The 12,492-nt window shown below is 37.6% G+C and overlaps 1 protein-coding gene across 1 annotated transcript; it reads left to right on the forward strand.

Moving 5' to 3' along the window:
• Positions 1 to 1,637: 1,637 nt before the first annotated feature.
• Positions 1,638 to 11,002, forward strand: Arf4 (ADP-ribosylation factor 2). The gene is made up of 5 exons (XM_076178240.1): positions 1,638 to 1,807; positions 5,132 to 5,212; positions 5,847 to 6,028; positions 6,490 to 6,615; positions 8,702 to 11,002. Exons 1-5 carry the CDS (start codon positions 1,741 to 1,743, stop codon positions 8,786 to 8,788), a joined length of 543 nt encoding a protein of 180 aa, XP_076034355.1. The 5' UTR covers positions 1,638 to 1,740; the 3' UTR covers positions 8,789 to 11,002.
• Positions 11,003 to 12,492: the final 1,490 nt, after the last annotated feature.

The raw sequence follows: 12,492 nt of genomic DNA on the forward strand, positions 1-12,492 counted from the left end.
AGGCTCGAACCCATCGCTGACACTTATCAAAGTTCGAATGTGGTTTGGGAAAACGAATCCAAGTAAACATATCCCTTAATCATATGCGGTCTATCTTCAAAACGTGAGTCACTGCGACTTAATCCATAGCAGCAGTGATTAGTGGATGGAATTTTGAAATTTTGAAATAAGTCGGATCCCGTTCAAATAGGCGATAAATGTGAATAGTGTAGTGAAGCGTACACATTCATTTGTCCACATGGGATTTCCCCCTCGCAATAGCATGTGACGTCACACCAATGTTTGATTATATTTTTAGGAACTGAGCGGATCGCGATATTCGTTTGAACCCTTGACAAAACCCAGTTAGAATTACTTAACATATACATCGAATGTCTGAACCAAAATCCAGTTGAATTATTTTTTAATGTGCCCCGAGACTATAAATGATTCCAACAGGCTTAAAGGACACATACTTACATACATGCATGCATACATACATACATGTACCAACGGCTTTTCCACCTTATCTTGGCTCCTCTTGGATGACGGGTCATCCCTGCATCCTACCCACCGCCATGGATCAGAAGCAATGCAGCAAGACGCAGCTACAATAGGAATGTAATCATTCTGAAAAGACATCCCTATTTTAGATATGATATGATCCTTCCCTGAAATTTGTTTATGGTGTATGTAAATTGTGATATATAATTGTGAAACTGTGACCAAAGCTTGGCATCAAAAGCAAATTAACAGGACCAACCTATGAGGTCGGAATCAAAATTTACAGTTGTAGAAAACAAACACAAAGAAATGTTATAATAAACAAACATTGGATACTTTTACTATTTGGAAGAATGTAATAAAATTAAAGAAGTGTGTTTATGGTTTTATGGGGTATTCATGGCAAGATTTAAAGTTAATGATTTGATTTCTTACCTGGATGACTTCTGTTGGGATGGAGTAAGATTTAGGCTCTACTGGTGGCAAAAATTTGGGTCATTCGATTCCCAATAAAAATGAGTATCAGGGTAGATGGGGATGACAGGTGAGAAAGAAATGAGATGTTAGGCATTTCCTCCTTAGAAAAACAAACTTCACCTGATTCTTTCTTCAGGTAATCTGATCATTTGGCGTCCTCATTTATTGTTCCTAATTTAAGAATGAAGCAGCCTGTGATTTATTTGAAAATGCTCATAAGATATGTAATGCACTATATCTAAAATTAATTGGCAATATTTCTATTATGACAACTTTTATCTTAAAAGGTTGACAAGGCCTCTGGTTATAGTTAGGATTGCCGCATAGACTTTTAGCGAGTCTAAACATTATGCAATCTAGTGATAAAGTCTCATGTGATTTTAGTTTTTAGGCAGCGTATTCTTACATACATGTAGAATTTATATGCATTCAAAGTTCATAGTTATGACGAAATCATACGCAATGGAAGAAAATATGTTATGAAAACCTTTAGTGGCAATATTTCATGTGAGAAGGTAAATATAACGTGTTATGATTTTAGATAATGTTTATTTTCTGTAGAAATATTCTTTCATAATGCTTAATGAAATATTACACTTAAGTATTAATCTATACTACTATTCAAAATTTCGTTGGTACATTTTTAACATATTTAGCAAACATTGGTTTGCCATCCTTCCCAACATGCTTTGCTATCTGTAGTTGACGTCACGACCTGGACGTGGCAGTGGATGTGTATTCTGTTGTTGTCCTGAATTGTCGACCTAACAGGCCATAAATATGGGACTTACTATAAGTACCGTATTCTCCAGACTATTTGGGAAGAAACAAATGCGAATTTTAATGGGTAAGTTGTACCACGAAGTGCAGTATGAGTTGAAGAGATGGTCATTGTCAGCCCTTGACTGCCTGTCAAATACTTCTACCGGGATGTCAACTCCAATATTCAAGTTTTCTTAGTTATGTAATCACGTAGTATTATTACCTCAACATGTGCTGACCGAATTGAAGGAAGCAAACATGTTTACCCTATACGTACCCTTCTGCATGGTGGTGGTTGGATTAATAGTAGTGGTGGTGTACGTGTCTTGGAAAGAAGTGTGTATATGGTTGGATGGGTGCAGACGTCATATCAGACTTATGACTATATTTAACTTGTATCCACATGAACAATTGAAAGTAGTTATATGTTGTAAATTATTCTTAGGCTGAAATTGGGTAAAGGTGTGGGAAACAGTTTCCTCAGACTCAGTGCTGTTGGAAATGACTAGTTTTTGCATTTTCCAATTAATTTAGTAAACTAGTCTTTTCACTTCTAAAAATAAACTAAACACAACTAAAATAATACATTCACTTCATTGCTCTTATTGTTTTGAAAAAAAAATCCTTGAAATTTACTCTTGACAAAATTTTTTAAATAGACTTGAAAACTAATACGGATGATTTCACACACAGGCCATAGTTGTGCCAGAATGGAGGGCAAGTCGGTCACACTTGCCAGATTTTAATGTGCAGTTTAACAAAAAATTGTGTAATCTATGGTAGTTGCATGCCTTGTGTACAAGGATGTAAAATTTTCCCAAATTTTCAGCGAGTGTCAATGAAAATGGGATGGTAGCTTTAGAACACCAACAGTCATAAACGAAGGGTCAACAAGTGCCAGGATGTATTTCAGATTGGCGGATAAGTAATGTCTATAATCTATTTTAACCCTAGTTTAATATGAACAGATTGTTATACGTTTCTCAAATACCACATGTTAGAAACAAATTTAACTGGTATAGTGATGAAGCAAGGTGAATAGAAGAATTTTCTAATGCCCTTATTACAATTGTTTTGCCATTGCATTGAATTTGATTTTTTAAATAATGTCCTGTTATTTTTAGCCGTTGGCACCAACATGGGTGACCACAGTTTTTATCCATAGTAGTCATTGGCATCCTACTGGCTTTGCTCAATCTATTGCCAACTTTACACAAGTTTTTATTGAATACATTGCAGTTTTAGGATAAAGTGATACAACAATGCCTCCCATATAAGGGAGAAAAAGTCCTTGGTATATAGATAGACTACTATATATTTACCATTGATTCTTGACAGCTACATACCTGTAATTACCAATATCTTAATGTAGTTGTCAGCACCAAATTGCAGCCTACAATCATTCCAACAGGTTATCTGCAGTCAGTATGTATGAGGTCTGATTAGGAAGTTTATTTTTTCTTATCAGAGAACTATTGTTATTGAATTTATTATATTATGGAAATAACGAGCAGTGCAGAAATGTGTATTATCACAAACTTTCCATATATAAGACTAAAGAAAAAAATATAATTGCACAAATCAGAATAATGCAAATAAGAAATTTATGACTATGTCAATTGAGTTGATGTCAAAATAGAAATAAATAAATAAGATATAGAAATTTGAAAGTAGGACCAGAGATTAGAAGTGTGGAAAGTCAGAAAATAAATGCCATGATTTCTTATTGGAGAACATAATAGATCACACAACATTATTGTATGTGATAGCCAAACTACAAGATTTTTAGTAAGCGAGATTCTGTGAAGATGGGTTTTCAGTTGGTAATCACTATTTCTCTATCTTAGAGATAATTGTTTTCAACCAGGTTTTTGGAAACCACTAAAGCATTAAGAAATTGATAATGATTGGGAATGCGCACCATTTTTGTCATCCTTAACTTTACCTAATTTCACCTAATCTGCCATATAACCAAATTCAACCTGTAACATACGTTGAGAAAGGTCACTCATTCCTCCTCTGCTTTCCCCCATGCCCATGAGATATTAGAGTGGGTGAATGTAATGACAACAAAATTGGTGCTCTAATTATAATTCTATCAGCTTTATCATTTTTATATTCTGGGACCTCCCAAAGCTCCCACCAGTCCCAACAGGAATCATTGATACCTGTTAACCCATTAAACTCCGATGACAAGGTGTCTTGTCATTTGGTCAAATAAAACAAAAAATCATAAAACACCAAAATGTTTGATCAAACACCAGAAAAATATGACGTCAATCCTCGCTTCGCTCGCGAGCGAAGTGAGGACTGACGTCATATTTTTCTGGTGTTTGATCAAACATTTTGGTGTTTTATGATTTTTTTTTTATTTGACCAAATGACAAGACATCTTGTCATCGGAGTTTAATGGGTTAAGTACCGACCAATAAAACCTATATCAGCCCCCATGTATACACAACCCAAACCAATCACCATATCTCATAAACCCAAACAACAGTGCTTTCCATAGTACACTGGATTTTCCAATGACTCATCCCAAGTGACTCATCCTCAAGCAATACAAACCTGACCACATCTGTTTACAAGAAACAACAGGTATAATGCACACACTTGTTCATCCTGAGAGGCTATACCACATACTTAAGCTTTCCTTTCTTTACCTAAATTTAACAAGAACAACATTCATGATCTGGCCAGGAATCTCATCATTACCGCTTGCACTCCATACCTTTTTCCAAGCTACTCCAGCCACTTTTTCTTTACTGCCTAAAAACCATCTGCTCACTTTATTTCCCCTCACCAAAAAAATATTCCTTACAGAAATACTATCTGACCTCCTTACCCAACTATCCCCTTGTATCTTCTACTCAGAGAGATAAGAAAAGGAGGGTTTATTAGGAAATGGGAGTGTGACTTAGCAAGCAGTGGCACTACATGTAACCACTTCACCCCATACTGTACAACACACTATGAAAGACTGCATTGTACACAATTACACGTGCAAACAATGCAACATATACTCTATAAGGGATTAATGGGGAAACCTCATTCCAGCCAAGGTGTTCTTCAGGGAGATGGGACTGCTTGTCCAGTCTAGGGAATGATGATAACAACCACCACCATAACTAGTGGTCTGCCACTAAATGAAATTTCAGATTGGAAGATGTTATGTGGCCTGTACAATAACTGTGCCTCATTTATTAAATTTCTTATCTAGGGGAATCTTGTAGCTAGCAAATGGAATAAAAAATAATTAAACTTAACAGAATAAAATTGACAATATCAGATAAGCTCCACTTTATTTTTAACGAGTTGGCCAGCTACAATTTCAAATATGTATTAAACATGTTCAACCCAGCATGATCTGTAATCTTACCATGAACCATATATCTTGTTTCTCTTACAGTGGGACTGGATGCAGCTGGTAAAACTACCATATTGTACAAACTGAAGCTTGGCGAAATTGTTACCACCATCCCTACCATTGGTAAGTCAACCACTCTTTATCATGATACTACCAATTCTCGTTTTGTTTCAAAAGCTGCCCTGTCAAGCTTGCACATGGAAGTTTTTAATGTAGATATGAACACAGCACTTTATACTACACTGCCCTTTGCTGGTGACATAATCAAAAGCATGCTGGTCTCTCGTTAACTTAGATGTGGGTTCGAATCCTGCACTCCTTTCCAGTTCCCAGCAATGATTGTTACCTGCCCCAACAGTCAAAGCACATAGGCCAAAGGTGATGGCTGTGACAGCAGCTACATGCTTCCTGGTATATATTCCTCACCTACACTCACTCGTTCCATCCTCTCCATAAAATCACGTCATTAAGTAACTTACGGGCTGAACCGATGACCATAGCCAATTTTACGAAAGCTGAGGGTCTTCAGCAAGAGTGAATTGTGGCAATAGATTGACATCATCCACCTGAAATAGTTTGTGCCAAAATTTTGAACCAATGCTTTTACAATTATTTCACCATGACAAGTGTATTATACCAAATGAAATTGTCCATTGAATGGTCATTTATATTGTTGACTTGTTTCGGTGTGTACTTTTAACATCGGCTTCTGGTGCTACTTTCTCATTCTGTATTTATGGTGTTGCTTCTCTTCCAGGTTTCAATGTGGAAACGGTAGAGTACAAAAACATTAGTTTTACTGTATGGGACGTCGGTGGTCAAGATAAGATCCGACCTCTATGGAGACATTATTTCCAAAATACGCAGGGCCTCATTTTTGTTGTAGACAGTAATGATAGAGAAAGAATTACAGAAGCATCTGAGGAGCTTGCAAAAATGGTGAGTTACAAGATTTTAATCAAGTAAGAACAGTATATAGATTTATGCATATATCAATTTTTATGTCTAATTAACCACAGTATCATAGCTAAAGAACTTTTTTTCCTTTCATAATAATACAAATAGATAGAGTGGAATGGGTGGGAGTGAGTGCGAGGCTTGACTGGCTCCCATATAAGGGAGAAATAGATAGGAAATAGAGCATACAGTCATCACTACATTGAGACAGCCACAGTTATGAAACTTGATGAGGAAATTTCCAGTACATGCCAGGACTCTAATATTGTCTGGTATTTTTCCCATGTCCCCCATTTTCATACAGTCATCTCCAAGCATTCATCACCAGATACTTCTCATAAGACTTCATTCTCCTTTTGCCTTTTTGATATAATTCTGAAAAGAAACAATGTTAAAGATGTTGAAGATCAGAATGCATATTGCATAAATGATAATCTTTACAGCTGCATGAAGATGAGCTACGTGATGCTGTTCTTTTGGTGTTTGCAAACAAGCAAGACTTGCCCAATTCCATGACAGCTGCAGAACTCACAGATCGCCTTGGACTAAATCAGCTCAGGAATAGAAAGGTGAGTTTTTACCTGAAACCTTTGCATTTCAATCTGCAAAGCAAAGTGAGTCCTCCTTATACAGTGCAGACGCTCCTCAACTTACATTTTAGTTACATTCCGACGACTGAACGTAAGTTGTTACTGTACCATACATCCGTAAATTCTATTACCGTATCTTATAAAACACCCCTAAATCATTATACACATAACATTGTAAAATGATAACATTAATTTCAAATAAATTAAATTCAAGCAACATAAATTGAGATGGAGGAGGATGAGGCAGGGCACGTTCAGTCTGTCGTTTGTGCCATGTAAACAATGGACGCAGCGTCATGCGTAAGTATCGTTTGAACTACGGAGAGCGCGCTAAACTAAAAAATTCACTCAAAAGTTTTTTTTTTACAGTCAGTTCAAACGTAAAATCGAAAAAACGTAAAACGAATGAACGTAAGTAGAGGAGCGTCTGTAATTCTTTGTCCGGTAAATTCACAGTTACGGTATTTGGTAATTACTACCCTCAATTCTATTTACGGTAAGAAAAAATCACATATGGTATCCGCTGGATATTTTGAAGAGGAAAGAGCAGAGAGAAGGTATGTGCCATATCCTATTATTACATGTTATAATGGGTTCGGTATACGGTAATTTAAATTTGTGGTAAGGTTTTCAGGAACGCATATGTACTGTATAACGAGGACTTACTGCACAGGTAATTCCCTTGTTGTTGGTAGTGGTACTGTAGTAGTAGTAGTAGTAGTAGTAGAAGTAGTATATGAGAATTACATTGTTTCTGACCCAAGCAGTGAGTAGGGGACAGGGATGGTCCTTCCTCCACATTGGTCTGTAATAAAAAGTATAACAAACGAGTATTAGGTGAAAGGTGGGTATGTTTAGGCTGACCACCCACCATGTAAGGGAGAAAAGGGCCCTTTAGTATATGTATGTATATGGTTCTACATTTACATGGATGAGATGGTATGGGAAATAAATGCAAGGGTGATGGGTGGTGTTTATAGCTGACAAGTGAGTGGGAGGTGAGCCAGTTGTTGTTTGCAGATGACAATGTGCTTGTGGCTGGGTAGGAGGAGGGACTAAGGCAGCATGTGGCAGAGTTTGGGAGAGTATGTGAGAGGAGAAAGCTGAAAGTGAATGTGAACAAAAGTTAGGAGATGTGTACAATGGGAAAGAGTGGAAGTGAGTTGGAGATGAATTTAATAGGGGAGAAGCTGGGGGGAAATGAAGAGCTTTTATGAGTGCATGTAGTGGTGAATGGAGGAGTGGAGGTAAATTGTAGTATAAGGGGACCAAATGAATGTTAGGGGGGTAACGTGAAAAGTGTCATGAGAAATATGTACTTGGGGATATATTAAAAAAGCAGACTGCTTGAAGGGGTGATTTTACCCGTAACACTACATGGGATAGACAGAATTTATATGTGGCAGAAAAGTAGGGCCTGAATGTGTTTGAGAAGTGTCTAAGAAGTTTAGGTCAGAATTACAAGGATGTATAATAAGGAAATGAGGTGGAGAGGAGGAGTGGAAAAAATTGGCAGGTGAGATTGATCAAAGAATATTGGGATGGTTTAGGTCATGGAAAGATGAGTGAAGAAAGACAAACAAAAATGTGTGGGATGCTGAAATGGACAGAGTGAGCTTCAGGAGAAGACTGAGAATGGGATGAAGGATCCTGTCAAGCAGGGAAGGGAGAGGGCAGTAGATAGATGTAGAGTGGTTGTAAATGGATGATAAATAATGGTTGCAAATGGATGATGACATGACCTAAAGGGCTTTTTTTAATGTCTGCTTTGTAATTTCTCAAGTGGATGAAGGGGGAGTCTTAGCCATGTGAAGGAGATGGGTTTGCGATAGCCACCCCTCTTATAAGGTGGAAAGGTCCTTTGATATCTGTATGTATTAGTATTATTGAGAGGATGAGAAACTTGGTGCTACTACTGTGCAAGGTTAGAATGGAAACAGATCAAGGCTGACTGGCTGAGTGAGTTCATGGTAAAGATGTACAGTACTATGTTATATTAGTGTATTTAAAAAGTTTCATTCATTTAATGATTGAATTAATGCTTGATTTTTTTTTGTTTTTTCAGTGGTACATCCAAGCTACGTGTGCAGTTCAAGGACAGGGATTGTATGAAGGGTTGGACTGGCTCTCAAATGAACTTTCCAAGAAGTAGGAACCCCTTCTCTCAGGAGCGTAACAAAGAAGTCTCGCCTCTGAAGAGATGATTATTATGCATAACAAGTTGTTTCTGTTTAAGAGAGTTGTTTTCGAGGATCAGAAGGAATTATTCTTGGATATAAACAAGCTTGGCACTTTCTGTGAGTCAGCCAGAGCCCTATATGATGGGCACAAACTGAGAAAATAGTTTTGGGGTGAAGTTTATAGTTTGAACGAAGAAAAAATATTGGAGGGGATGAAATGTCCAATATCCTTTCCACTCGGTAGTATTGTTTACATTATACTTTTGTTTGTATCTAGTGGAATCTTGGTGGAGCAACTGTGGACATGAATGATTAACTGGTTGTTAGTGAAGAAGAGGCTGAATGTGAATTTTTAAAGGGATTCCTTTGTACGATAGGCTCCTGCATGTGGATAGCCAATACATGAAGCAACTGAATCAACTTCGCGTTGATAACCAAGACTCGAAGCAACTGAATCAACTACCCATTATGTTCCCAAAACTTTCACGAAGTGCATAGATCAAGTTTAATTTTACACCATAGTCATCAGAGATAATTTGTATTTTCATCTGCTTGTATATGGGATAAAAGGGTAATATGGGATTTCTGACTTTTTATCTCTCTATGCTCTGCATTTCTCATCTACCCCTTCTCCCTGTTGTCATGGGTGGTCATTCCAGTTTGTGCATGTGTGAGTGTTATGTGAGGAATTAAATGGTGTACATGTGCTGCAGCTTTGGGCTCAAGTTGGGCATGAGCTATTTTCATGTGCTTGGCATTAGAAGGAAAGGACAGCGAGTGAATCTGCAGATTCTTGTCCGCAGAAAAGGCATTTGTAACTCGCGTTTGTAATGAATGCAAGTCAGGTATATATGTGTATTTTGTACACAGTAGAATATATTATCTTTCACATGCAATCAAATTAATATTAAAAAGATAAGACCCTGGGTATGTTAGGTTGAATGTTGATGACATAATAACTATTTGAATACCTTTTTGGAATGTCTTAGACAGTTTGTCCTTGTTTGGATGGGATGTGCAGTGCTGTCAGAAATGAGAGCTATGCAAATTAAGTCTGAAAGAGCAGTCATTTTCAAAACACTTTAACAAGTTTCATTCAATAACGAGAAGCAACTATATTCTGGTCTTTGGTAAACATTAGTTTTCATTTTTGCTTTGAAGTTGAGCTTTCTAGTACAAACCAGCCAGAACCACTTCCTGACATTGACTTCAGTCCTTTCAGACTTATGAGGATTAAATTGCCACACTTTATACTCCTTGTTTAGTGCTGCACTTCTTCCCTTCCCTATTTTCCCTTGGACTATGTTCCTCTAGCTAATGGTCAATTGTTAGGTACAATAATCAACAGTGGAACAATTCAGCGTTCATTCCTATGTGTTGTTTGCCTTGTTTCCCTCTGTAAAATTTGGTGTCAAGTTTGTGTAAAATTCACCATAGGCTAGATAGTCTAAGCTTGATATTTGTGGTGAAGAGCCAATTCTGTTTGTGACTCAACCTGCAGCATAATTTGAGTTGTTATATTTTTTTCTCTCTATCTGTTCATAGTTTCCTATAGAGTAAAACCTCACACCTATTTATCATCTCCCTTTATTTCTCTTGTGTATAGGTATCATCAAGGAGTGTGCTCTTAATATCATGATGGAATGGTGACAAAAGGAAAAGATTTATTGTTTTGAGAACCTTTACTCCCCAGATATTTATTGCAAACTCCTATAACCTGTTTTATGCAGTGAGTTGTTTCATAGGCTTTGCTCTAGCTAAGGATGCAAAATGTTATGTAGCTTAGGGTACAGAATATAGACTGAAGGGTCAAAACAACTGTTAGGACCCCTTTCCTCCTTAGCTGCATAAGATAAGGTGTCCATAGTTAGGGTGAGGACTTGTAAATCATTTCACTGTATTGGAGAAATTAATATTCTCCATGAATGCATATAAGAACCAGCCCCTCTTCCCCTCAAAGAACACCACCGTTATAACCTTAAGAGCATCTGTTGGGCCCCAGTAGCCAGTCCTTTGTACATTTATCATGAGGCTGCGGTGGTAACATTACATTCCTTTACTTTATTGGTTCAAGTGTTTGTCACATAGATTTATCTTCTTAACTGTGTGACAGAAAAGTGTGGACGTCACATAGTTTGTAACTTGACTTCTTAATAAACTTGTCAAAAAAGGACTGTATAATATTATTGTTATTGTTTGTATATGTATGTATAAGGAAGTTAAGTTTGAATAGGAAGCATTCACTATATTGTATACATTTATGTAAGACATCCATACATACAAAAGCACATACACACTTGATTACAGTACAAGCACTCCAAGACTAACCACCTAACTCCATACTCCGCTCCACCCCCCACCCTAGACAGCTATACAGAGAAATCCCTCCCATGACAAGTAGGAACCACACTGATATGCTTGCATTCAGGCTACCCCTCAGCGTAAAAATGATACAAACACAGAAGCAAGTTGTTCCAGATGCAATTATTGCACAGAAGATGCCAATCACCATATCCTACATTGCCTTACTCTATAAACTCCCAAGCAAAATAACTCATCCTTAGTGGTTCGAAAGTCAATCCGGTGATTGCTGCTGGTTAGCTGGGAGCTGTGGGTTTACCAAGACACCTGGGGCAACTGTGTGATTGATTTGTCAGATGATCATGACCACATAGTGGGTAGGGATTAATGATTGGCAATTACTTTCAATGGTCTAGCGAGATGGATGTCTGGTATAATATCCTTGCTCAACTTCAAGTCTCAACACCATCATACTCCACCTGGAGGTGCAATCCTCAAGGGGTCAGGCACGAGGTCTCTGGAAACGAGAGGTTACATTCTTTTCCCCTAAGGATGACAAACTGCTTCTTCATTACCTCCTGATGGTACCCTCACGGATCAAGTCACACCATGTATGTCATTTGATTCTCTCACTGTTATGGAGAATCTTCATGTTTCACCTTTATGGCTTGCATTGCACATTCACATATTGTGGTCAAAATAGTCCATTTCTTTAATAGAGGGTACTTTCTTACATTTCGTGCTCAGTGATAATTTATCCAGAGTAAGGGAAAAGCCATATATATCAAAGGTTTTTCCCCCTTACAAAGGAGGTAGCCAAGAAAAAAAAAAAGAAAATCCACTCCCACCCATTCCATCCCCACATACTCCACTCCCACCCATTCCATCCCCACATACTCCACTCCCATTCACCCCCTCCCTCCCTCCCTCTTATCTTGGCTCCTCTTGAACGACATCTTGCATCTCGCCCACTGCCCTGAGTTGGAAGCAGTGTTGCAAGACAGCACATCCACAGCAAAGCTGCTTCATTTAATCAGCAACTCCCCTCTCTGTCCCCTCTTGCAGAAAAAGAGAATACTGGAGAAATCCCTTTGGGTAGTGTCAATTCTTTTTCACACACACTCCCTTTCATGTATCATAGTATTGTCCATACACAACCATTCTCCATTCTACCAATAGTAATAGTAACAATGACAACACAGGAAGTTATAATCAATGTCACATGTAACTAATGATAAGATGGGAGGGACAGAAGGATTTTAAATGTACAGTAGAACCTCGGTCATTGGCAACAATCCTAGATAGAAAATTGTTTCAGAACCAATTTGGTTGAGGACCAAACAATTTTTCTTGTAAGAAATGATGTAAATAGTTT

This window comes from Oratosquilla oratoria, chromosome 41, assembly GCF_046742065.1.
Source record: "Oratosquilla oratoria isolate Oo_2021 chromosome 41, ASM4674206v1, whole genome shotgun sequence".
NCBI lineage: Eukaryota > Metazoa > Arthropoda > Malacostraca > Stomatopoda > Squillidae > Oratosquilla > Oratosquilla oratoria.

Coding starts and splice junctions, on each gene's coding strand:
- Arf4 (XM_076178240.1), top strand. CDS start 1,741: ATGGGACTTACTATAAGTACCGTATTCTCCAGACTATTTGGGAAGAAA. Junction 1,808..5,131: donor ACAAATGCGAATTTTAATGG/GTAAGTTGTACC, acceptor TTTCTCTTACAG/TGGGACTGGATGCAGCTGGT. Junction 6,029..6,489: donor CTGAGGAGCTTGCAAAAATG/GTGAGTTACAAG, acceptor TAATCTTTACAG/CTGCATGAAGATGAGCTACG.